General features: G+C 35.3%; 1 protein-coding gene across 2 annotated transcripts in view; it reads right to left on the reverse strand.

Annotated features, from left to right (window-relative positions):
- LOC150085940 (putative RNA-binding protein 19) overlaps positions 1 to 25,688 on the reverse strand; it is a 496,890-nt gene that overhangs the window by 447,992 nt on the left and 23,210 nt on the right. For both annotated transcript variants that reach the window (XM_090374301.1, XM_090374300.1), the window contains exon 4: positions 10,721 to 10,852. In XM_090374301.1, coding sequence (XP_090230427.1) covers positions 10,721 to 10,852 — 132 coding nt within the window. The remainder of the gene's footprint in view (positions 1 to 10,720; positions 10,853 to 25,688) is intronic.

The raw sequence follows: 25,688 nt of genomic DNA on the forward strand, positions 1-25,688 counted from the left end.
TGGAGGCCTCATTTTAGGAAGGATGTAGATTTGCTTGAGCGTGTACAGATAAGGGCAACAAGATTGGTGAGGGGAATGAAGGGATCCTCTTACCAGGAGAGGCTTAAGTTCTGCAAATTGCAGCAGCTGGAGATTAGGCACGTGCGAGGTGATCTGATTGAGGTGTATAAGGCCTTGAATGGGTTGAGCACGCTGAATTCGGATGGGATTCTTCCACTTGTTCAGATTACGAACCTAAGGGGCCATAATTTGAAATTGAGGAAGGACAGACGTAAAATAGATGTGTGGAAATATGCCTTTGGCCAGCAGGTAGTTAATTGCTGGAACAAACTTCCATCTGTCATTGTGGAAGTTGACAGGTTAAATAAATTTAAGGAGGAACTGGACAAATATTTAGAGGGGATTGTTCTGTAATTTTTTTTTTTTTTTGGCTGATGCTGCATAAGCTCATACGCTTGCTTTCTTGCATCACATGCCACTACTACTACTACATCTTTAAATAAATCCCACAAAATCACAAACTGACTCAACACTGCACTCGTCATCCAAGTTAACTGGAATGCACTGCCTAAGATTTAATATTCTTCTTAACTAAGAGCATAACCCCTCCACCTTTCTTGCCCTTCCTGTACACAAGGTACTCCTCATATTCAAATTCAACATCACTTTTGTCTGAGTAACACCATGTTTCCGCTACTCCTACTATGTATACATTTGATGACTTAATTAGTATTTCAAATTCATCAAATTCATTTACAATGCTCCTAGCAGTAGTGTATATGCAAGTATGCATGCACATATTCTTACTCTTAGTTATCCAACACAGCCCATGATGATCCACAAGGAGGCCTGAAGTTCCAGACACCTTGCTTACCAGGCTGCCAAATGTACCAATAGTAGCAGTGCGAAAATTAATTTCACTTCTGCCTGTGGCTCTAGTTAAGCTATTACTCTGTGTATCCACGCAAACTAGCAGTTTTTCAACCCATCTATATCCAGACACCCTGCAGTTGGGGAAAAAAGAATCACTGTCCACATGTCAGGAATAGGTATAAAATCAACTGTGTTCATACTAAAAAAGTAAGCAAATCAATTAATAAACAGTGGATCAGCTAAGGCACTGAGCTTAGCTACTTCTAAGGAGTCGTCAAAGGATACCATATTAGCAATCAATCTGTTTGTGTCATTGCAACAAAACTGCAACACCCCAGATCAACAGTAGCTATGTAATCACCAAATGGAAACATCATGGTACTGTTACAGCTGAGAAATGTTTAGGTAGACTGCAGAAACTGCAAGAAAAAGACCAGAAAGTGCTCCGAAGAATGGTCCATAGAATCCATCAGCCTTCATTAAATATTATCAACCAGGAGTTCAGGGAAGCTACAGGAACTGATATTAGTACAAAGACAATACACAAAGATCTACATTGCATTGGACTTTACGGAAGAGCTTCAACACATAAACCAAACATCACATCACAGCATGCAATGCAGAGCATTAAATTTACTGGGGCAAAACCTAACATAACTAGTCCCTGGAATGTTGGTTTACACAGTGAAGAATCACAAAGAAATAACTAGTGTGTGTGTTGTTCCAGCTATGAAGTTGGTTAGAGATACTGTCACCGTCTGGGGTACTTTCTTGTCATTTGGGCTTGGATCATTGGTTGTTGTTCCTACTTTTTCTGTGTTGTGGTGGCAGTATGAGAGGCATCTATATCTGTTTCAGCATGACAATGTATGACGTCATACCGCAACAGCCTGTATAGTGATTTGATTTGAAAAGCTACACATTAATAACATTCATTCCTGCCCATAGCTACAAGCTTAACTTCACTAAACACCTTTGGGATGAACAGGAACATCAGCTTCAGGCAAGACCAACACACACTCTCAATCAATAGTTGAAATGATGGCTAAAGGAGGAATCAACTATAATACCACTTATGTAACATAAATTTAGAAACATCATCTTGTTTTGTTATAGCTGAGTAAGCACTCATTATAGTTATCAAAAATTGGTTTGGAGCATACTAACGAGGATTCTTGGGGCCTTCTCTCAGATGTTCCAAGCTATGCTTGCTACTGGGAGTCTAAAATGCTGATGAAACTGATATTTGGGTGACACTCAATTCAAGTGGACTTAATTCTGTCAAAGTCTGGTCAGTCTGTGACATCCAAATCACCTTCACAATGGTGGGAAAGTTAGTAACCCTGGGTAGAATCCCCATGTGCAGGTCCCGAAATACAGCACCCACCACACTGTAAGTGACCACGCAGGTGTAAACCAATGTAAGCAAGGGTCGAGGTGTGGCACCCACACCACATGGAGGAATGCCACCCCTCTGGGTTAACAGACAATACTAGGTGGCAGATGACACTCACATCAACCAGTGCAATACCACCACTTTGCTTATTGGAGGCTTGATGGGATGGAACCCACGTTCAGTCTCCGACAAACCCTCTCCTATCTCTTCCATTATGCAATATGATTGATGTATCTTGAGGTTATGATAGACATCATGGCAATATCCAATTTTCCTTACATTTCAAAGGTACAGCTCAAACTGCATTGGCAGGCAGGCCACTAGATAGTCCACAGAACCAAACCTATTGGTAACTCTCCAGGAGGCTTCCAGATCATCTAGTGTAGAATCCCACTGCCTATACTATGCCAGATAGTGACTGGAGGGAGTCTGAGTAGTGTGTAAGCAGGCAGGCATTGTTGAGGCCACATTATGTCAAACAGCTGGGTATATTCTTGCCATGAGGAAGCCATATACAAAACTTTCATTACTTGTGTCATTGCAACAAAACTGCAACACCCCAGATCAACAGTAGCTATGTAATCACCAAATGGAAACATCATGGTGATTACATAGCTACTGTTATGGCCTGTCCACCCCCCACCTTTTCTTACTACTGAATACATGAATTGTTAAACCAATAGAACAAACTTATCTGTGAAAAGATCTAAGCCTCCCAAACACTTCCTTGTTCATTTCAAAATAATTTATAGTGGACCAGTGTGATAAAAATCATACTGGTCCACTAGATGCGAATGGTTTAACTGATTATGAGCCTGCTCAGGTTGCTGACAGAATGAATAGGTATTTTGTATCTACATTCACACATGGAGGCATTTTTTTTGGAGAAGGTATGCCAGAAATTTATCAAATTCTAAAAGGCAACTGACTTTTTGATAATTGAGAGGAAAGAGAGCAAAACTGCTGAAGCTAAATGTAAAAATAGGTACCATTGTTGGATGAGATCTATCCAATTATACTGAGGAAGGCAGAAAAGGAGGTAAACATACATTTATCCATAATTATGAGAGGGGGTAGATCCATATGTCACCCCACATCTCATCAATCGTGCTGCATGATGGAAACCTATTGGTAACTCTATAGAAAGCTTCCAGATTAGTTAGTGTATAATCTTGCTGCTTCTACTCTGCCAGACAGTGACTGGAGGGAGTCCTGGTAGTGGGAGACTTTGATGGAAATATTGTTGATGTATGTACACCATATCCAAAAACTTCATTACTTCATACAACTGTCCTCCCTACTTTTTTCTTATGACTGAATACACCACGAATAGTGAAGCTAATAGAACAAACTTATCTATGAAAAGATCTAAACCTCAAAAAACACTACCTTGTTTATTTCACAAATGTATGTGATCTCAATTCCAATCTCAATGATTTCCATCTACAAGTCTTCTAAACCCCGACATACTTTTATCTGACAAAATCCCAATGCTAATGACAATTCAACCACTGCTAATATCAGCTGTCCAAATTATTCACTGTATGATTCCTTTCTCATCAAAGGTGGTACTTGTGTATATGTCCACTCTGATATTCCCTGTCAGAGAGTTAATGATCTGGAATCTCCTCCAACTCCACCAATCACTTGGAACTCTTTGCTTCCTCTCAATGAAACTTGACTTTCTCCAGTCCTGTTTCCTAACAGTGAGGCAATTTTCCTCCTAAGTGATTTTAATGTTCGCAACAACAACAGCTGGCTTCCATTTTCTAGTCACAGATCCAGCTGGTCAAGATACTGAGGCTTCTGAAATTACTAATGGCCTAGCACAGATTGTACATTTACTTATCAGAATACCAGAGAATCCTACCATGTAGCCAACACACTTGAACTGATTAATAACTTGATCTTTTTCTCACAAACAACCTTCTAATTATGTGGTTGAGGTAAGTGGTCTTCTAGGCACCTCAGATCACAACTTGGTAATGTATCTTTTCCGATGGAGCCTTTCGGATGGAGCCTTGTGGCCATTCTCAACCTTGTGTTGTTTGGCATTGCAAGAATGCAAAATTGGATGAGCTATGTGATTTCTTTTCTTCTTTTCCTTAGTCAAACTACTGTTTCAAATCTTCTGATGTCAACATTTGCTCAGATCATTTCAGTGAAATTATTCATGTGTAGGGATGGAATTCTTTACTCCACACTCCACTTAAAATATTGTCCTTTATCTAAACCTTGGTTTTCCAATACATGTGCTAAGGACGTTCAAGATAAGAATGTTGCATATCACAATTGGCTTGTTTCCAAATCTTCAGATTCATTATTTCTGCCTACACAAAAGCCTGCAAAAATTGTAAAGCAGTTATTAATCAGTCCAACCCAAATTTTGAACAGGCTAAGAGTAAAAATCTTGCTTCTTGTCCAAATGGTAGTCGTGCATTCTGATCTCTTGCCAAAGCTATTGGCCGCAACTTTTTCCCATCTGTCATAACCACCTCTTACCTCTGTCATAACTCTTGCCACTTCAACCAAAGATAAAGCTGACCTTCTAGCATCCTATTTTTCTTCCAACTTGTGTATTGATGATCTTGGTAAACCACCTCCTACCATCCCCAGTACACTGCATTCAATACCTCCTGTGGTCTTCTGTCAAAAGGATGTCAGAAGGATTTTGATCAATCTTGATTCTATGAAAGCTCCAGGTCCTGATGGTATTTCTCCACTTGCTCTCCAAACCTGTGCTCCTGAACATACTCCTGTTCTGGGTCTCCTTTTTTCACTTTCTTATACCAAATGTGTAAAAACACATTTGGCATCTACGTACTGCTGCTACTTCTGTGTGGATATTTGCTTATATCCAGCCAGTTCTTAAAAAGTGTGACAAATCCCTACCATTGAATTACTGTCCCATTGTACTTACTTCTACTCTTTCTAAAGTAATAGAGAAATCAATTAACCACCAACAATAAAACTAGAAACATTCCATCTGATCAATGTTTGCCAGTATAGATTCCATCAGTGTCAATCCATTGGTGATATTCTGACTTATGTTACCCATCTACAGACAAATTCAATGGAAATGTTTTGGTGAAAATCAAGCAATTGCTCTTCACATTTCAAAGGCTTTTTATCGTATTTGGCATAAAGGTCTTCTAAATAAGCTTTCAACTTATGGTTTGCCAACTGTTTTTTGTAATTGGGTATCCAGTTTTCTCTCTGATTTCTCGCTGCAGCTAATGGTAGCTGTCTCTCTGTCTTCTAACTTCTCCACTAATGCTGGTGTTCTCTAAGGTTCAGTTCTTTCTCCCACTCTTTTCCTCTTGTATATTAATGACCTTCCATTTATTGGAAATCCTATTCATGGCTTTGCTGATGATAGCACACTGCATACCATTTACCAGTTTGAGAAGTCTTACCCTAAACAAACAGCTTCAACTTCTCAAATATCCACTACCAATTCCTTAAATGCTGCTCTGCAGGTAATTCTTCAATGGGGCTAAGATAACTTAGTTGATTCCAACCCTTCTAAAACTCAGACCTCTCTTATATCTCACAAAAAAGTATTCTTCTGTTCCTATGCTTATCTTCAATGACATTCCAATTACTAGGCAAAATCATATCTCTCTCTCTCTCTCTCTCTCTCTCTCTCTCTCTCTCTCTCTCTCTATTAATGATCACCCTGACTTCTAATCTCTCTCTTGGCATAAGCACATTACAAATATTGCTTCCTCTGCACCTAAAAAACTAGGTTTTCTCTTTTGCTCCTGCTGTTAATTTCTTCCAAACGGTTGCTCACTCTGTACAAATCACAAATCTTCCCTATCATGGAATATTGTTCCCACATCTGGGGCGGTGCCCCCAAAACCTCTTGCAGTCTTCTAGATTCCATTCAAAAGAAGGGAGTTAGGTTAATTAATGACTCATCTGTAACAGTCTCTCCAATCTGTTTGTTTGTTATTTGGTTTTTAGGAGCATTAGCAACTAAGGCCATATTGCTCCAGGGATATGCGGTGGTCATTCCCTGACCTTTCCGCATCCTCCGTATTTGGTGGTCACGGGCTCGAACCCCTGTCTAATCAATAAGTGTGTGCTATGTACTGCCGCTCCTGCCTACCTGGCTACAGAGGCACCTCTCCAATCTGTCTCACAGACGTTTTGTTTCTGCTGCATGCCTTTTCTATAGATACTTCCATGGGCACTGTTCTTCTGAATTGGCTGCTATGATTCTGGCTCTCTCTTCGAAAGCAGTCTGAATACGTACCGCAACCACTCAACATTCTTTTACTGTCCAACTTGAAACTCACAGAACCAACTTTTCTTCTTCCTCATTTATTCATTCAAGTCCTGTTTTCTGGAACAACTTTTCTTTATACATATTTCCTGAAAATTACAATCTACAGAAGCTCAAGTCTGATATCAACAAATATCTTCTTTCTTCTTCTCAACCTTCAATCCATGAATGGTACCAAGTACTATAGGTTCTGATACCTCTCATGTTTGGGATTTTCACAAAAGGGAGAAAAAAAAATTGAATGTGTAATTAAGGGAAAAGGTTGGCAACATTATTAGCTATGCAGTGGTTTTACAAAAATCAATGGGCATCTTGTAAATTTTATTCGCCATATCAGTTTTTTTTGGAAAGGAAAAGAACAAAGGCAAGAAGTAATTTAAAATAAGAAACATTAAAATTTTATTCTTAATTCTGAAGTATCGCACAATAAGATAAAAAAAAAAAAAAACAACTTTACAAACAAGTCTCATTACCCAAAAAAAAAAAAAAAAAAAAAACAAAAAACCAAACCCTGACTACTTTACAACCAAATCTTGGTAGCAAAGCAGGAAGAGATAATAAAAAAAAATAAATAAAAAAACCAAAACAGCATAGTTACCAATTTCTGATTTTCAAAAAACTGGAGATCGTGCATTTGTGAACAAGAGAAAAACAGGTTTTTGGGCCAAAACAGATAAAATACAGAAGATTTTTCATAAAAAGCAGGTTTTTTTAAAGTCCATACTGCATTAGAAATTAAATTTCACTGGCAAAATGCATATTTTATTTAAATGCAGCCATAGGATTATTTATCAGCATACTGTGCTTATAAACATTAGCTTACCTAACATATTTCTGTCTGTTGCATTCTCTTGGGATATTCTATTACACATTAACTGATTATGATTGTTTTGAGAAAGATACTGTTGAAGATTCTGCACCTTTTCAAAAATGCTGAGTCAAAATTATGTTTATGTTTATAACAATGGCACTGCTGTTCCAACTTGGCTCTAAAGAGCATTTCCAAAGTTCTGCCAGAAAGAAAAAATCCAAACTCAGTTTTCATTTCCTAACCTGGCTGAATATTTCACTGTCAACACTGCCATGAAGAATTGTTAAAATGCCAAGAATGACTTGGGATAATTTGTTATATTTCAAGCTCCTTTATATACTTGTCAGTTTCCCAATCACTGTACATAAATTCTTTCATAACAGCATCTAGTAAGTTCTCACACGTGTGAGAACCTACTAGATGTGAGATGACAAGAAAAAGATGACTTACTCTGCAAAACAACTATTGCTTCATTTTTTTTTTTTTTTTTATCTTTAACTATCAAGAAGTACTGGAAACTTGTCCACAAAAAATTTCAAATTTGAAAATGATGCAATTCCAAATTGAAGTAATTTTTGCTACCTCAGCATTTATAAGAACAATTTCCCAATGATAACTTGTGCACCATGTAGTCACTTGCAACCAAAAAGTACTTCACTGATCAAAACAAGAGAATCTTCTCTTGTTTTGATCACTACTATTTATGTTGTGCAAAATAAATTTCCACAACATAAATAGTAGTGATAACCTCAATACATGGATGTGAGGTACAATGGATTGAGAGAGCTATGTTTGGATTTTCAAACAAAAGGAATAACATTTCAAATAAAGAAGAAAACTGCTTTTATTTAAGCTAAAAAATAGAAATATGAATAGACTTTCTGCACAAATGACAATAACATGCCTATAATTATCAGCTCACTTGGCCTGTTTAGGATTGCTTTTATCAGAAGTTTGCATTTCAGCAGTTCTTTTTCTTGAGTTCATCAATACTTTCAATACTTCAATGTTTCAATACTTTTAGATCATGAACTGGATTTGAACACAAGTCAGTGCCATTCATTAGTGAGCACTTGTGCTTTTCAATTTGGTAACTCGGGTGGTTGGTTGGTGGAACAGACTTCCATCCCTTGTCGTGGAAGTTGATAGCCTAAATAAGTTTAAGGCTCAGCTGGACAGGTATTTCGAACGAACAGAGGGGTGAAGTGGAAGTGGTTATTTTTTATTTATTTTTATTTATTTATTTATTTATTTTTATTTTTATTTATTTATTTATTTTTATTTATTTATTTATTTATTTATTTATTTTTATTTTTATTTATTTATTTATTTATTTTTAGCTGATGCTGCATAAGCTTGCTTTCTTGCATCAAATGCCTCTACTAATGCTAATGCTAACTCTCAAAAATGCTTACCTTTTTTGACTACTTTTTGTCTCTTCTTTAAATATCAATCAAAGGTTGTTAACTGTTCTACCAGTATAGTTACACATTTAACCAAAGACAGCCAATAGGTACATGCACATGCTTCAAAACCTTTTTTATTCCAATGGCATGAATCAGTTGAAATTGTTTACATCTTTTCTTTTAGCACTTCTTTCTAGATAGTAATAAATTTCCACTAAGCATTCATTCATTTTCACAGGAAGGTATTCAACTCTCTTTTCAGCAGAAAAATTAATAAGATAATACAGACTGCTGATTACACCAAGTGCGCAGTCTCCCCTTTTAATAATTTTGCTACTCCAGTTTTTAGGCTTACCAGAACAGTGCATTAATAACAATAAGTTACTGTTTTCTGAAGGAATCCCATATGCTTTCAGGCTGTTCAGAAGATGTCCAACGTTGTACCCTGCAGAGACACATACCAATGCTGGCATTGAGGGCAAGCTGCTTTCAATTTGGCAATTATTATTATTATTACAAAAATGTCACCACAATGGGATATAGCTTGGAATCACTTTAAATTACTGCTATTTTTAGCAAATGAAAATGGCTCATTTTTCTGAGCCATCACTAACCTCTTCTTTCCCTATCTATGCAATTTCACTAACAATGCCTGTTATTTTTGTTCTTCTATAACCATATGTTTTTGCTTTTGAGAAACATTTCTGAACAACACTACTGCGTGATTAACACAACTCAGAGGAAGATTATGTTCCATGACAAAAGATGCAAATAAACATTCAGCATGCATGACATCATTGTCACAATTAAATGCAACATACATTTTTGCATTTCCGTCTATGAACTGCAATGCTGTTTTTATGCTAATCATTTGCAAATGCTTTATACATCCGGTTTCACACTGCTTGAAATTGATTAGTCACATCGACAAAAGGCAACCATGTTATCTTTTTCAGATTTTACAGTACATGGAAAATGTTGCATCAATGTCTTCTGAAATTTTAAGTATTTCTTTAGCATTTTACTGAAAGAGACTGTTATTCTTTGCAGTACAAAAAGTACTATCAAATGACTCTACATAACAGAGAACAATGCTATTATCCCATGCTTGTAGTAAACAGAAAATTAAGCAGAAATTCAGAAACTTAAAAAAAAAAAAAAAAAATCCAATTTTAACATTTTATTTATTTATTTTTTTTGTTTGAAAATGAAAAAAGACAGAAAAAACTAAGTGTTTGCAAAAGATGGAGAAACTGTCACTGACTACATTACTACAGTGACATGGAGAAGGGTCAGAAGAGTCAATGTTGTTGTTGTTGTTGTTATTATTATTTGGTTTTTAGGAGCATTAGCAACTAAGGCCATATTGCTTCAGGGATATGCGGTGGTCATTCCCTGACCTTTCCGCATCCTCCGTATTTGGTGGTCACGGGCTTGAACCCCAGTCTAACGAAGAAGCGTGTGCTACGCACTGCCGCTCCTGCCCACCTGGCTACAGAGGCGCACAGAAGAGTCAATGAAAAAGAAGGATTCTCCATTGTAAATCGAGAGAATTGGTAGCTATAAACCAGAGTAACAGATAGAGGGTTAAATATTATAATAAATACTGTCTTGTTACTTCTAGCAATATGGCGTATATATATTCTTATTAAAAGTTAAAACCTACATCCATGGGCACCGGCAGGATATTTTGCAAGGTGGTGCATGTAGAAATAAATTTTTTGTTCACCGAATTTTCGAATACACGCAATATCTTTTGTTTCAATAAATTTAATGAAAATATTAAAAATTGTGTATTACTTCAAAATCCAAAGGTGGTGCACTTCCACCACCTTGCACCATGCTGCCAGAACGGTGCCTACATTCATTATGAAACTCATTCTTGCTTGAGATTTTGAAACATTTCAATTTCACTGAACAACGAAAGATAAATTATCACTAACCTGAAGTGCAGACTGTGCATAAACACACAATTTCTGAGGTTTTTCTTTCCTCTGGTAAGCAGCACTATCCTTTGCATATCTGCTCCAAGATCTCACTTTGTTATGACACCCCAAATTCATGCATATCTCAACCTAAGGAAAAAGATTTGCCCATTAAATTACATAAAGATAGATAAAATTTTAAAATTTAAATTGTTGAATCAAGCAATTCCAATAGTATTATTAAAATTAAATCTAAAATTTAAAAATACCTCCCAATAACTGAGCTATGAGCTTTATTTTAGAGCTTCCTAACCTAATGGCTTTTTTTTTTTTTTTTTTTTGTAACTTTCCTCTCCCATTGAGGCATCTGCTCATCAACTACGTAAATAAAATATCGGAATTTTATATATATTTTTTGTTTGTTATAAAATTGGCATAAAAGTAACATTTTACTACTTAGCACACAGTGAATACTGTATTACATAGATTTACTGTGATATATACAAGTGTGGCTATTAAATAATGACACTATAGCAATAAAATAAATATAATGAAATATTCTGTAACTTAGAAGTTATCCCCTTACAAAATAATTGGCTTGGGTTTGTAAACACTGTTCCATATTGTTTTACAATCACAGATTTCTGAAAGTTATCTTCTGTAAGCCATTTTAACATCAGTCATTTTTTTCTGAATGTCTTCAATGGACTGAACAAGGGTTTTGTTAAGTACAATTTTAGGGTACAGAAAAAAGTCACAATGGTGCATATGTTCACACACATTGTAGGATTTGTTTTTTGGCCAGAAACTGACAAAGAGAGAGTGTGTTTTGTGTGTTGGAGTGTTGTGATGGAGTATCAAACCATCTTTCCACAATTCAGGAATTCAACAGCTGCATGAAAAAATTCATTTGAATTTTTTCATGCAGCTGTTTGTTTGTTTATTTGGGGATTTATTAGGTGCATCAGCATCTGTGGCCATAGTGCACTTTCATGCAGCCTTGTCAAAACTTTAATGTAGTATGTTTGACTGACAATCTGATTTGTTGGTATGTATTCAGCCATAATAATTCCTTTAATATCAAAGAAAAGAAGAAGCAGGGTTTTCATTTTAACATTCTTGCTCTTTTTGGTCTGGGAGATTGTTTTGTCTTCCATTACATTGACTGTCTTTTAGTTTCTGGGTTGTACTGGAACAACCAACTTTCATCGCAAGTAATCACAGTACACAGAAAGTATGGAACATCTTAAATTTTTTTTCAAAATATCTTCACAAATTTGGAATCTTCTCATTCTTTGATATTCATTCAAAATAAAGGAGACCACTGTAGTCTCCTTTATGAAAGCAAACACTCTTCCCTTTACCCTTGATGGTAGTTACATCTTTAAGTAAATACCACATCAGTACACTGTAATCACTGCCACCTAGTGGTTCATTTGTCTGCAGATTCTTAAAGCATGAAGAATCACTGCTGATAATCAAATCAAGAATATTGCTCTCTCTCTTTTTGTCTCTCTAATGTGTTGTTTTAGAAAATAGTCATCCAATAAATCCACAAAAATCTTGCTAGTGTTTGAGTTCTAGTCAATATCTGGAAAGTTAAAATCCTCCATTATAAGACATTCTGATTTACTGGCACACTATTTCTCTGTAGTTGTTCACTGTACCCATCACAGTCATTAGGCCTTCAACACACTCCTACTGTCATTTTTGTTTTCCCAGTGCTAATGTCACACCAACCTGTTTCAATATTGCACTGGCCATTCATGTCAAATGGATGCAACAACTTGGATTTCACATGCTTCTTAAGTAAGAGCATAATCCCTCCCTCTTGTCCTATCTGTTCATTCTGTATCAACTCGATTTAGGAAAGAAATCCCAAATAACATCTTGGAGGATTACAATGGATATTGAGACTGACATCAAACAAGAAACAAAAAGAGTATCAACCACACTCTACCAGCAATGACAGAGTAGATAGGAAGAGACACCTAAAGGGGTAGTCACTAGGAATTTCCTGCTTCATGTAATCCTAGTTTGCCCAAGCTATGCCACATTTTTGCTAACAGGGCACAGTTCCCTGAAAGCAAAGTTGTGCCAACTAGGTCTCACCCACGTTCGTAAATAGACCTAAATAGTGCAGATGATGAGGATTGGGCCCACGTCTTCAGATGACCAGGATTGCAAGCCCATGACTGCTAAATACGGTACTTATACTGTGGGTACACAGGTATATATGTTAGCATGTGTGTTTTGTGCTGGGTGGGGAATGAGTCCACTTACACCTGAAAAAAATATATATAATAAAAAATAATAATAAATTGGATTAAAATGGCAAATGCATGAAAATGTCCCAAAGTGTCAAATGTACCCTGATGTTTGTTTGTTTGTTTGTTTGGTTTTTAGGAGCATTAGCAACGAAGGCCATATTGCTCCGAGAAATGCGATGGTCATTCCCTGACCTTTCCGCATCCTCCGTATTTGGTGGTGACAGGCTCGAACCCCGGTCTAATCAAGAAGCGTGTGCTATGCACTGCTGCTCCTTCCCACCTGGCTACAGAGGCGCCTAAATGTACCCTGAATATGTATATGTATGTATATATATCATCATCTTCAGCCATTGTCGATTCACTGCAGCATGAAGGCCTCCTCAAAGCATATCCAGCAACTGCAGTCCTATGCTTTCTGTTGCCATTGCACACCAGCAAATTTCATTGATCCACGTCATCTCTGGTCTTTTTCTTGGGCATTTAGAGACGGGCAGTATCCATTCCAAAATTTGCTTGGTCCATCTATTGTCAGTTCATCTTGATACATAATCTGCCATTTCCATTTTAAACACTTTCCATTTCCATTTTAAGCACTTTCAATGATGTCACAGACCTTGGTTTGTTGGCAAATCCATGCACATGTTTTATGGTCTCTTTCAATCTCATCTTATCTTATCTTCTTTCATGGATTAGGCAATCCGCCTGTTCCGATCTCAAAGAGGTCTGCCCATCTTTTCTTTGGTCTTGCTCTATCTCTTTTTCCTTTTGCTCTATATGTATAAGCTAATTTAGGGAATCTATTATCTTCCATTCTTTCTACATGTTCTTTCCATCTTTGTCTATATTCTATAATATTTCCATTAATTGAATAAATCTTTAATTCCTTTCTAATATTTACGTTTGGTATTTTATCTAATTTTACATTCCTGTCTAACTCCTTGATTTATTATAATTTCTTCTGTTAATTTATTACCTGTATCTATTACCATTTTTGTTCCTTGATATAAACTCTGTATTATTTTTGTAAGATGCTTTGGGTATCCTTTAACATATCTTAAAAATTTCATTTCTGCAGCTTGTATTCTATTAATGTCTCTTTGTTTCAGTATCCATGTTTCAGAACCATAAAGAAGTGTTGATATTGCCATTACTTTGTAAAATTTCAATTGTGTTTCTTTCCTTGTTTTCTTAGCCAGAGTTCTTTTTATTGTTCCACATATATTTTGAAATTTCGCCAATTTCTGGTTCATATCTTCTTCGACATCATATGTTATATCACATCTTAGATATTTAAAATGTTTTACTTGTTCTAATATTTTATTGTCTATAACTATTTTTGTTCTCACCGTATATTTCCCCTTAAAAGCCATTGTTCTGGTTTTCATTGTTGATATTTTACTTTATATTCTTTTGTTATTTGGTTTAATTTAAATACTGCTCTTTGTAAATTATCTTCACTATCTTGAATAATTACTTGATCATCTACAAATAACAGTGTATTAATTTCCTCTTTCCATTTACATATCATATCCTCGATATATATGTTAAACATCCCTGTCTAACTCCTTGATTTATTATACTTTCTTCTGTTAATTTATTACCTGTATCTATTACCATTTTTGTTCCTTGATATAAACTCTGTATTATTTTTATAAGATGCTTTGGGTATCCTTTATTACTCAATATGTCCTATGGTTTTCGTCTGTTTACTCGATCAAATGCTTTTTCATAATCTATAAATGCTAAATGCATTTCTAAATTAAACTCTTTTCGTTTTTCTATTATTTGTTTTAATATAAATATATTATCTGTACATGATCTTCCTTTTCTGAATCCTACCTGTTCTTCTATTAATATTTCATCAGAAATAATTTTAATTCTATTATTTTGCTTTATTGCGAAGCAAAATAACCTATTGATACACACAATTATGGGGGATTTTTTGAACGGCTTGGTGCAAAATTACATTAAATAAACACTAAGATACTCGGCCCAAAGTTACCATAATTCTTTTCTAAAATATTACCTTCAAAACAACATCATTCCGAAGTTTGCCAGGGTTAATTTAAATCAAAAAATTTCGGGCATAAAACAACTAACACTGGCCACATTGCATAATATCATTAACTTGCCTTAAAATCTCTATATTCGAATTCAAAAGTACCTTTCCCAGGTTAGGAAGCTTCGCGATAAATTAAAAAATTATCTACATCCGAATGATTGGTCTGTATTGAAGACCTCCATAGATTTGCGACGGGAAGCACAGGCCTCAGAAATAAAAAACAGACACGTTAATACATTGCAAACATTATCGGAAAGGTCAAGACACGTTCATGTGAATTCTAACACATCGTCGCGGGCTTGCAACCAAGTACATACGAGTTGGGTGACAACCCACCCCCCACACAGATACACAACATACTACCACAGAATACGTCAGCTAGTTCACGAACACCCCCTCACCGGTATTCAACGAACCGACATATCAACAGGTTACAAATCTTTCCTTGTGTACACTATCGCAGGACCAGATTTCACTTTTATCCAAAGAATTAAATTATAATTTACCACCTCGAAAACTACCTAAAAAACAATGCGTAACTGATATTGAATTTGGACTTCATAATGTTCCACAAAAAGATTTATTTATTCAACATGTTAACCAAGTAGTGAATAACATAAAAGAAACGCGACATCCTAAATTGAATATACATGACAGTCCAGCTTTATGAGAACTTCGGGAAAATAAAGACATTATTATACAGAGGGCAGATAAAGGAGATACAGTGGTAATACTAGATAAACCTGATTATATTAATAAGTTAGATTCAGTTGTTTCAGACACCTCCACTTATCTTGAAGTAGACCCGGCACTGTTTACCAATTTGATCAATCAATAAAATAAAACGTTAACCACGTATCGAAAAAACGACTACATTACTATGGCTCAGTTAAAGGAATTGAAGGCCAGAACATACAATATTCCTGCACTTTTCGGTTAGGTAAAATTACACAAGACTGGATTTCCTATTCGACCTATTGTTTCTACAGGAACTCGGCATTTTCATCCTTAGCCACACATGTATATAGCATTATAAAACCCTTTAGACAGGTAATACAATTTAGGATTAAGAACTACGATACATTATTTAACAATCTTAACGACTGTAGACTTGGCGACAATGACAATTTATTCTCACTAGATGTTACCTCGTTATATACGAATGTAAACGTTGAATACACATTAGATATTATTTGGGATATGCTAAATAATAACTCGATACCGATTAATTATACGAAGTTACCTATTAAGGAAATTTTTCACTTAATTAAACTGTTAGTTGAGGCCAACCATATCACCTTTCGAGACAAGGCATACAAAAATATTTTTGGATTACCAATGGGTTTGAGCCTGAGCGGCTTAATGTCAGAGATCTATCTCTCAATGATTGAGCATATACATTTGACACCTTTTCGACCCCATATCACATACTATGGGAGGTATTTAGACGATGTTCTAGTTATTACTGATAGTAGTACTATCCCAGACATTTTACATTCGTTTAATAATATTCATTCTAGACTCAAATTTACATTGGAAAGGGAGGATACAGATACAAAGTCATTAAATTTTCTAAATTTCACGCTTACTCGGGACTCGAATAAGATTCAATTTAGCATCTATCGAAAACCTACAAATACCGGTATGCTTCTACATTATAATAGTTATCACCCGTTCACCTACAAAAGATCGATTATCTTAATCAATTTCTAAATGCCTATAAATATTCAACGATGGAATCTCCTTTGGGCTCAGAAATACAAATATTAACTAGCAGGTTCTTAAACAGGGGTTATCCCCTTGCCACAATAAACTGAATTAGGGTACAGGCTAAGGATAGGATACAAAATACTACACCAACCAACAATAGTAATATCAAAAAATACTTTATTTCTGTCCCATATGTTGAACAGTGGCACAAACAGCTTAATAGATTCTTTAAACATACCGAATTTAAAATTGTGGCCAGGCCAATACAGAAATTACACACTATACTGAACAATCGCTCGGTTCTTTCTGCGTTCGCAACACAAATTAATGACCTAGTATACAACATTTCTTGCAGTGATTGCGACTCGTCTTACCAAGGTTCGATACGTTTTTCTCTGAATATTCGTGTAAATCAACATGAAGCCTCAGTTCGTACTTCTCGTTCAGCAGTGTCAGAATTAGCCTTTCGTTCCATTAACGAAAAACACATTTTTTATTTTATGAGGCCAAAATACTTAATGTCCAACGTAATCATACACAACTATTAATTGCAGAAACCGTAGAAATTAAATTACACGAGATTCTGTTAATGTTCGTCGGCCATATTTGATCTCCAATGCGTGGATCTTTATGCGTATGTGCGAAGACAAATAATCACTATTTAAGTTTCGTGTTCAACCCTATTCGGTAATTTTAATTCCTGTGATCACGACATACGGTCGAAAAGCGTTGTCAGCTTCAGGAAGGAAAATCGTTTTGAATATTTTCATTAGATTCTTTTTAATTGCGTTAAATTGATTTTTAATTGTGTTAAATTGGTTTTTAATTATTTTCACTCTAATGTAAGTTTTTCGATTTTTTCATTTTAATTTCTGGAGAGTATCATACAGAAGTGTTCTACGTACTATATTGAGATAAACTCCTCTTATTATTTTACAATTATTATTTTGCTATACATTTTATATTTTCATTCCTGTGATCACGACATATGGTCGAAAAGCGTTGTCAGCTTCAGGAAGGAAAATCGTTTTGAACATTTTCGTTAGATTCTTTTTAATATTTTTAATTGTGTTAAACTGATTTTTAATTGTGTTAAATTGATTTTTAATTATTTTTTACTCTAATGTAAGTTTTTCGATTTTTTTGTTTTAATTTATGGAGACTATCATATGGAATGGAAGAATGGAAGAATCCCTCTATAATTCTTTGTATCATTTCTATTTCCTTTTTTAATTATTGAAATAATTTTGCTATCTTCCATTCTTCTGGTATTTTATATTGTTCCCCACATTTATTAAATAAATTTTGTATCCTGTCTTTTAAAAAACTTCCTCCACACTTGATCATTTCTGCATTTATACCATCCATTCCTACTGCTTTCCTAGTTTTTGTAGCTTTCAATGCCTTTTCCAATTCTTCCTTCGTTATCGGGTCTATGTCACTAACTGGGTCTAACTGTATCTCTTCTGTTTGATATGTTGGGTCTTTCCGCAATTCTTCGTTTTTTCCATTGTTCTTCCTTTATTATATTTATTCTTGAAGTGTCTTTCTCTGTGCTATTCAAGTGTCTTTCAGTTATGTTCAAAATTCGGCACTCCATACTTCATTGTATGACCCTCAGTCTTTGTAAAGCTTTGGCATTCAATGTCCATGTTCACAACTATATGTTAGAACAGGGAGGATATATTGATCAAAAACTTTTTGTTTGAGACAGTGTGGCAAGTTTATATTGAAGACTACATTAAGCTTTCCAATTGCTTGCTATCCCAATTTAATCTGCCATTCAATCTTCATCATGATGTTTCCATCTTTTTAATTTCTTGTCCAAGGTAAATATACCTTTCCTCTTCTAGTTCTTGTCCATCAGCCATGATTTTCTTTGGTCTGGTAAATTTGTTGAACATAACCCGTGTTTTTTTTTTGATATTCATCTTCCAACTGAACTTCTTGCCTTCATGCTGCAGTTCTTCAATGTTTTGTTGCAGTTCTTCAATGTTTTGTTGCAGTTCTTCCTGATCACTGGCAAAGAAAATGATAACATCTGCAAATCATAAGTGATTCAGGTAATCTTCATTTCTCTTGAGTTCTTTATAATCCCAATTTAGCTTGCAAAAAATTTCTTCTAAACAGGCAGAATATTGTTTTGTGGAGATTGTCTCCTTGTCAGATGCCTTTTTTTATGTTGATCTAAACTTTATATTGTTGACCTGTATTGATGCAGTCAACTTTTCATATATTGATTGGAGAATATTGATGTAAGCTCTGTCAACATTTTGGTTGATTATAGAGCATATATATACATATATTAACAGCTACATCCTATGCATATGGGCCTTGGTTTTGCCACAATAGGTTGATTAGGGCATTAAATATTGCTTGATTTGTGACTGAGTCAAATGCTTTTTTATAGTCGATGAGGGCTATACATAATGGAAGGTTGTATTCACTGTCTGCTCTATAACTTGCTGCACTGTTTGGATGTGATCCATTGCAGTAAAGCCACTTGTTCTTTGGGTTGTGATGCATTAAGTATTGTGCCTACTCTTCTTGAAATTATCTTTGTGAAAACCTTGTACACAACTGGCAATAGGTTTACTGGCCAGTAATTTTTTTTATTCTACCCCGTCACCTTTTTTGTGCAGTAGGATGGCTTCTGAATTTTTGAGCCCTTGAGACAGTGGCAAGTTTGTATTGAAGACTACATTAAGCTTTCCAAATATTATTTGTTAAGTACAATTGTTTATTTTTGTATTCTGGTTGGTTTTCCTTGTTTTACAGTAGGCGCAAGGGCATAGGCTGTATCTACAATGGTCTCAATGACTTTGTCATTATCAGTTGAAATATCTGTCAGGAGGGTCTGTCAGCACACAAAAATAATTGGACAGTTCTAGCTCAAAGTTTTGACGATTTTCCAATAGTTGGTTAGTGTCGATCTTCTTCACTTTAGTTCACTTGACCAATTTCTTTCATTCTTTCTTGCAATCAATTGTGATTTTTTCTCTCAGTAACCAATGGTGCTTCCAACATTAAAATGGTTCAAGACTGGGCAGTGAATATTGTTTTATTGTTTATCAGTGTGAAGTCAATTTCACTAGTATTTCCAAAAGGATTCTTCACGTCCATTTTCAAGAGACCTTTTTGTTAAAGAATGAGTTCATGATAAACGAATTTTGTTCCTCCACAAGTTCAATTAGTAGACTGCCTCTATTATCTCTTTTTCCAGTTCCATATGAGCCGACAGATCTTTCCACTTCTCACAATGAAATCACCCATTACAATTTTATAGTGGTAGTAATCCTGATTGTTAAGGTGCAATACATCTTCATAAAATTCTTCAACTTAATCATCACTATGGCTACTTGTAGGGGCATAAGCTTGAATAATTTGAAGATGAATAGTGATTATTTAGCTTAATAGCACAGCAAGCAATTCTTTCGATAATATTTTCTACTTTTATGGGCAAATCTGTTAGCCTTTTGCTGATCAGAAAACCAATTCTACGACACCACCCATTATTTGTTCCTCTGTAGTACAGCCAATATCTGTCTTCTAGTTTGACCAAATCCTCATCTTTTCTTCAAATCTCACACAAACTGATGTCTCAATTGATGTTTTTCAGCTCTCGTAATAGTTCTTCTAGGCATGAATCTGTATTCATAGATTTAATGTTAAGTGTTCTGATGTCTAACATCCAAAGGCAGCCTGATCGAGCCCAGTGATTCTTAGCAGCATCTGCCATTGAGCTGGTCTTCCCACTGCCATAGGTAGCAGCTTGCGGGCCTCTAGGGAATGAGGGCTGTTTATTTTGTTGATGCCATGGATCATAATCTGCCATACTGGTCCAGTGTGGGTTGGCAGATTTTGGATCGATTTAGTCAAGTGTCTTAACTTTGATCTGTCCATCATGGGTGACCCTGATAGGAGTATTACTCCTGATGACATAGATCTCAACTTCCTTGACATGAGCAAACACTCCCAACATGATAAGGCATCGATCCATGGGAGTCATGTATGTATATATTTATATACAGTCAAATTTCCCTATAACGAATTCGATAAATCCAGCGAAAAAATTCATTATAGAGAAATTTTATTATACAGAGAATATCTTTTTTTATTAGAAATTGCTATTTAATTAGAAAATGAAAGTGAATCTACATTTATTTTTAATGCATTTTATTTCAAAAACACTTATTTAAATTACGTTTACACAATTTTCGCTGGTAAGTATCGCAAATTAAAAAATTGTCTGATTCTCAAAGAAAACCTCACATTTGTTCAGAGCATTAAAAACATTATCAGGAACATTTTCACAAAACTGTAGACCCATATGAACCATTTTAAAGGCGTTAATCATTTCTTCGCGAATTGGCTTTTCTACAGGTTGTTCTGATGCGTCCTCAGCGTCATTATTAATTTCTTCGTGATCATGGTCGCATCTAATACTGTTCAGCAGTATTTCATCTTCATTTGGATGTTCTGCTGTGATCTACATAAACATAACTATCCAGTGTTATTTCATTTTCAATGTTTACGGACGATTCTAATAATGTCCAAAAGTTTTTCAGTTGTGAAAGGAGCAGTTCATCTTGTTTGTCCAGTCGTCGTTCGACTTCTGTATTCAATGCAAATCCCGCTTTCGAAAAACAATTTTGAATAGTGTATTCAGTGACATCGTTTATCCAAACTTTTGCCAGTTCAGAGATGCAATCTCTAAGGCTAATTGTAACTTCCAAGTTTCTATTTTCTGATAACGCATTGACAATCTTCATTATTATTCTCTTTCGATAATGAAATTTAAAATTTTTAATGTCTTGGTCAATTGGCTGGAGTTTTGACATCACGTTTGGTAGTAAAAACAACAACTTCATACTTTTAAGTTTGGCAGAAATACTGGCAGAATGTGCCAGACAGTTGTCAGTTACCAACACGATTTTCCTTTTTTCTTTTGTCATACGCTTGTCTAGTTTTAATATCCAGTCTTCAAAGATATCACTTGTCATCCATGCTTTTTTATTAAAGGTGTAGTCAACTCCCAAAGATTTTGTGCCTCTAAAACATCTTGGGTTTTTTGATTTTCCGATGACTAAAAGTCTTAATTTTTCACTTCCTGTCATATTTGCTCCAACTAGCACAGTGATTCTTTCTTTGCTTTGTTTTCTGCCAAAGCATTTATCATCCTTAAAAGCAAGTGTTCTATTTGGTAAACATTTAAAGAATAAACCCATTTCGTCAGCATTAAAAACATCCTTAGGTTCATATTCTTCCAAAATCTTTTTTAAGGTATTGTTCCTCCAACTGTTGCACTCTTCTTCGCTTACATTAACACTTTCTCCACAAATAACCTTTTCCACGATTCGGTGGCACTTCTTAAATTTATCTAGCCATCCAGTGCTCGCATTAAATTCTGTATGTCCCAGGGACTGTGCAAATTTCAGAGCTTGTTGCTTTATTATTGGACCCGATATTGGTATATTCTTTTCACGTATCATTTGCACCTATTTTAGAACAACTTTATCAACATCTTCGATACACACAACTTAATTCGCTTCTTGTCTGCTCCTCTTTCAATTGCATTTAAAATTGATTCTCGATTTTTTTAAATCGTAGATAAGCTGCTTGCAGGTATGCCATATTTCTCCGCAATATCTTTTTTCTTAAAACCCTGGTCAATATCATGAAGAATCTTTGCTTTATCATTAATACTTAAACACTTTCTCTTCAACGTTGTTTCCACAAATGTAAAAATTAGTGGACTGCTGCTCTTGCCGATACATACACCACAAACTTCGCTGCGCTGGCCATATAGTGAATTTTTAGTACTGCCTACTCAATGACGTTCGCTTGCCAATTCAACAGTATCACGTAACCTTTCCTAACAATCACTTTGAAGAAATATACAACTTTCATTCATATGTACATGAAAGAAAATTTACTGTTAATGTATGCTGTATGCTACTTTTCAGAAAAAAAAAAAAAATACAAGAGCATATAGCCTATGTGACTGATGACAAATTGTTCTAAAAGAACGAAATTAAAAAAAAAAAAAAAACCCATGAAAACCATCCAGTGGGAGTCCAGTTAGATGAGAATGGACATATCATATAATGATTGACAAGAAGGTCACATGGTACGGTTGAGGTGAGAAGCGAATGTCACTCAGTAGGCATTACTAAAAACCGACTATGGTAGCATTCTATGTATTGCCAAGGCAGCATGCTAAATGCTTACTGCAGCGAATTTCGTTTTCCCCTGAGCCAACATCAATTTACAAATCTACCCTATTTATTGTAAAATTTATGACCACTTTTAAGAAAACTCATCTGGTTTTATAACTGTAACAAAAATGAAACAAAGACCCTCCTACGGGCGTCAACGGCCACAAGTATTCACTAAAAGGATGATTAATTCCAGATCCTAATGCACAATTTCAGAGGGAAGGAGGCCATATATTTGAGCAGCTGTTTAGCAGTAAATGCTTGAAAATCTTCAAAAATGCTTTTACTAATTTTTTTAAAAAAATTCGCTATAGACAGACTAACGACTCTATTCCTTGTCCAACGACAAGGAGTAGAGTCGTCCTGAAAGATGCAGTTACTTGACAGGTTGAAATGGTCTCTAATGGTTGGCAGCAATTTCCCTTCCAATATAGCCAGCTATCCATTGGCATTTACAGAACCTTTTATAAACTGCAGGGGACCGACTCTGCGATATGAAATGCACCCCATATCATTTTGCTGGTAGAGAAATTCACTGCTAGACACCATACAATCTGGATGGTATTCTTCACCACGTCTACGGCAAATTGTTTATCTCTATCAGAGCCATGCAGGCTGAATTTCTTCTCATCCGAGAAAATAACTGACTTCCACTGCTCGGGGGTCCATTTGACATGCTCCTTACACCAAATTAAAGAGGCCTTTTTCAATTTTTGTGTGAGGAGGGGCTTCTTCTTAGGACGATGGGCTACTACAAGTCCATTTTTGAAGTGGTGTTTTCTGACTGTTACTGCACTTGCTACCACTCCTGTATGTTCTTCCCATTCTCTTTTCAGCTCAAAAAACCATAAAGCAAAGAAGCTTTACAGTTTTTAAGGCATAAGCACTTCAAAACACGGTCCTGTTTTGGCGTAGAGACTTGTTTGCGTCCGGTTCCTTTTTTCCTATCAGCAGAACCTTATTCTTGAGTTTGGAAAGAAATCTACTCACTGTCGACTGATTACAAGACACTCTATAAGCAATATGACAGGAAGAACATCCTTCCTCACATAAAGCAACAATAGCACTCTTTCTTCATGGCATCAACTGCACATAACTCGCCATCCTGACACAAGCAAGGAATGATTGCAACTCTTGCAGAGTGTGCTTATATAGCTGAAAGTAAACAGCTGATGCAATATTACATCATCACCTACGTGTGTCAATCTTATCTGATGCATGCAATCTAAGAAATAATGCCATATGCTTACGTTATTCAGACGACAATTATAATTTTAAGGGGTGATGCACTTTCTTTGAACACCAGTGTAAATATAGTATACCTGTGGGGGCTTTCCATGTGTGGTTTTGCCTTACATATGAGGCATTGGTTAAGCAGATAAACAGCAAGTTCATAATGTTCTTGTTTATACTCCGGCATGACCACCAGGTCAGTGGAGTTTACAATAAATCAATCAATACAAATGTTAATCGTATTTAGTAGTCACGGAATTGAACCCCGGTCCGCTCAAAGAGCGTGTGCTACTGCACTCACACTCTTGACCACTCAGCTACGTCAGGCCTCAAATGGTGTAATAAGGCTGTGTTATTTGATTTAAAGCTAACAACTACAGTATTATTTGTAAAAAGTTTTATACTGCTACTTTAGCTAAAGAGCTTAACAACAGCACAACCTATAGGAAAGAGGAAACAAGCAGTAATATTATCAGCAAGAGACTGGTTGCAATGAATAAAAGGTTAAAACTGAACTACTCTAATACTAAATTTCCATACATACATTGGATCCCTAAATTTCACAAGTCCCCTGTTGCATTTAGGTTTATAACTCCTTGTAGAGATAGTTATGTAAAAATAACACATAAAAAGTTCGAATCTTTGCTAAAAACTGTATTGGAAAATGTGGAGGAATCTAAAATTATTTTAAATAATAACATAGTCTTGAATTACCTGAATACCAATTCTACAGAAATTAGACATATTGGTACTTATGACTTTAAAAATCTTTTCCCAAGTATATCACATGATGATAACCTAAAAAAGGTATTCAGTGAATATTATTATACATATAATAGGGTTATATCTTGTGATAAGTATTACTGGGTTAATTTAATAGACTTATGTTTATTTAATTGCTATATCATCAATGGTAGTACAGTACATAGACAGCATACAGGTATAGCTGTGGGAGCGTGTAGTTCGTGTATTGTAGCCAATCTATATCTGCATCACTGTGAAAGTAAATTTAGTAAAAATACTATACTTTATAGATATATAGATGATCTTATTGCTATCAATGAGCCTAATTTTTTACAGTGTATTGCTATTTTTTATCCTACTGAACTGCAGCTTGAGCATACTAATAAACAGGAGTATGTTAGCAGCCACATTTCTAGATATTGAAATGGATATTATAAATGAGAAAATACAGACAAAAGTATACGATAAATGTAGAGATTTTAAATTTGAGACAGTTAACTTTATGCATTTAACTTTTCTTTAAACTTTTAAATTAACTTTTCATAGTAATATTATTGTATTGCAAGGATTAAGATTAATTAGAATCTGCAATAGTCTTGAAAATATCTTAGTTTCACTAAAATAATTTATTAATAAGCTTAGGAGAAATGATTTTAAAAGAAGAAAACATGCCAAGTTTCAAAGCGGCGAAGGATCGATTGACTTTATTGTTGTGTTGTAACACTGTGGGGGATTTAAAATTAAAACCC

Source organism: Mastigoproctus giganteus, chromosome 5 (assembly GCF_048544385.1).
Source record: "Mastigoproctus giganteus isolate SK-2022 chromosome 5, ASM4854438v1, whole genome shotgun sequence".
NCBI lineage: Eukaryota > Metazoa > Arthropoda > Arachnida > Uropygi > Thelyphonidae > Mastigoproctus > Mastigoproctus giganteus.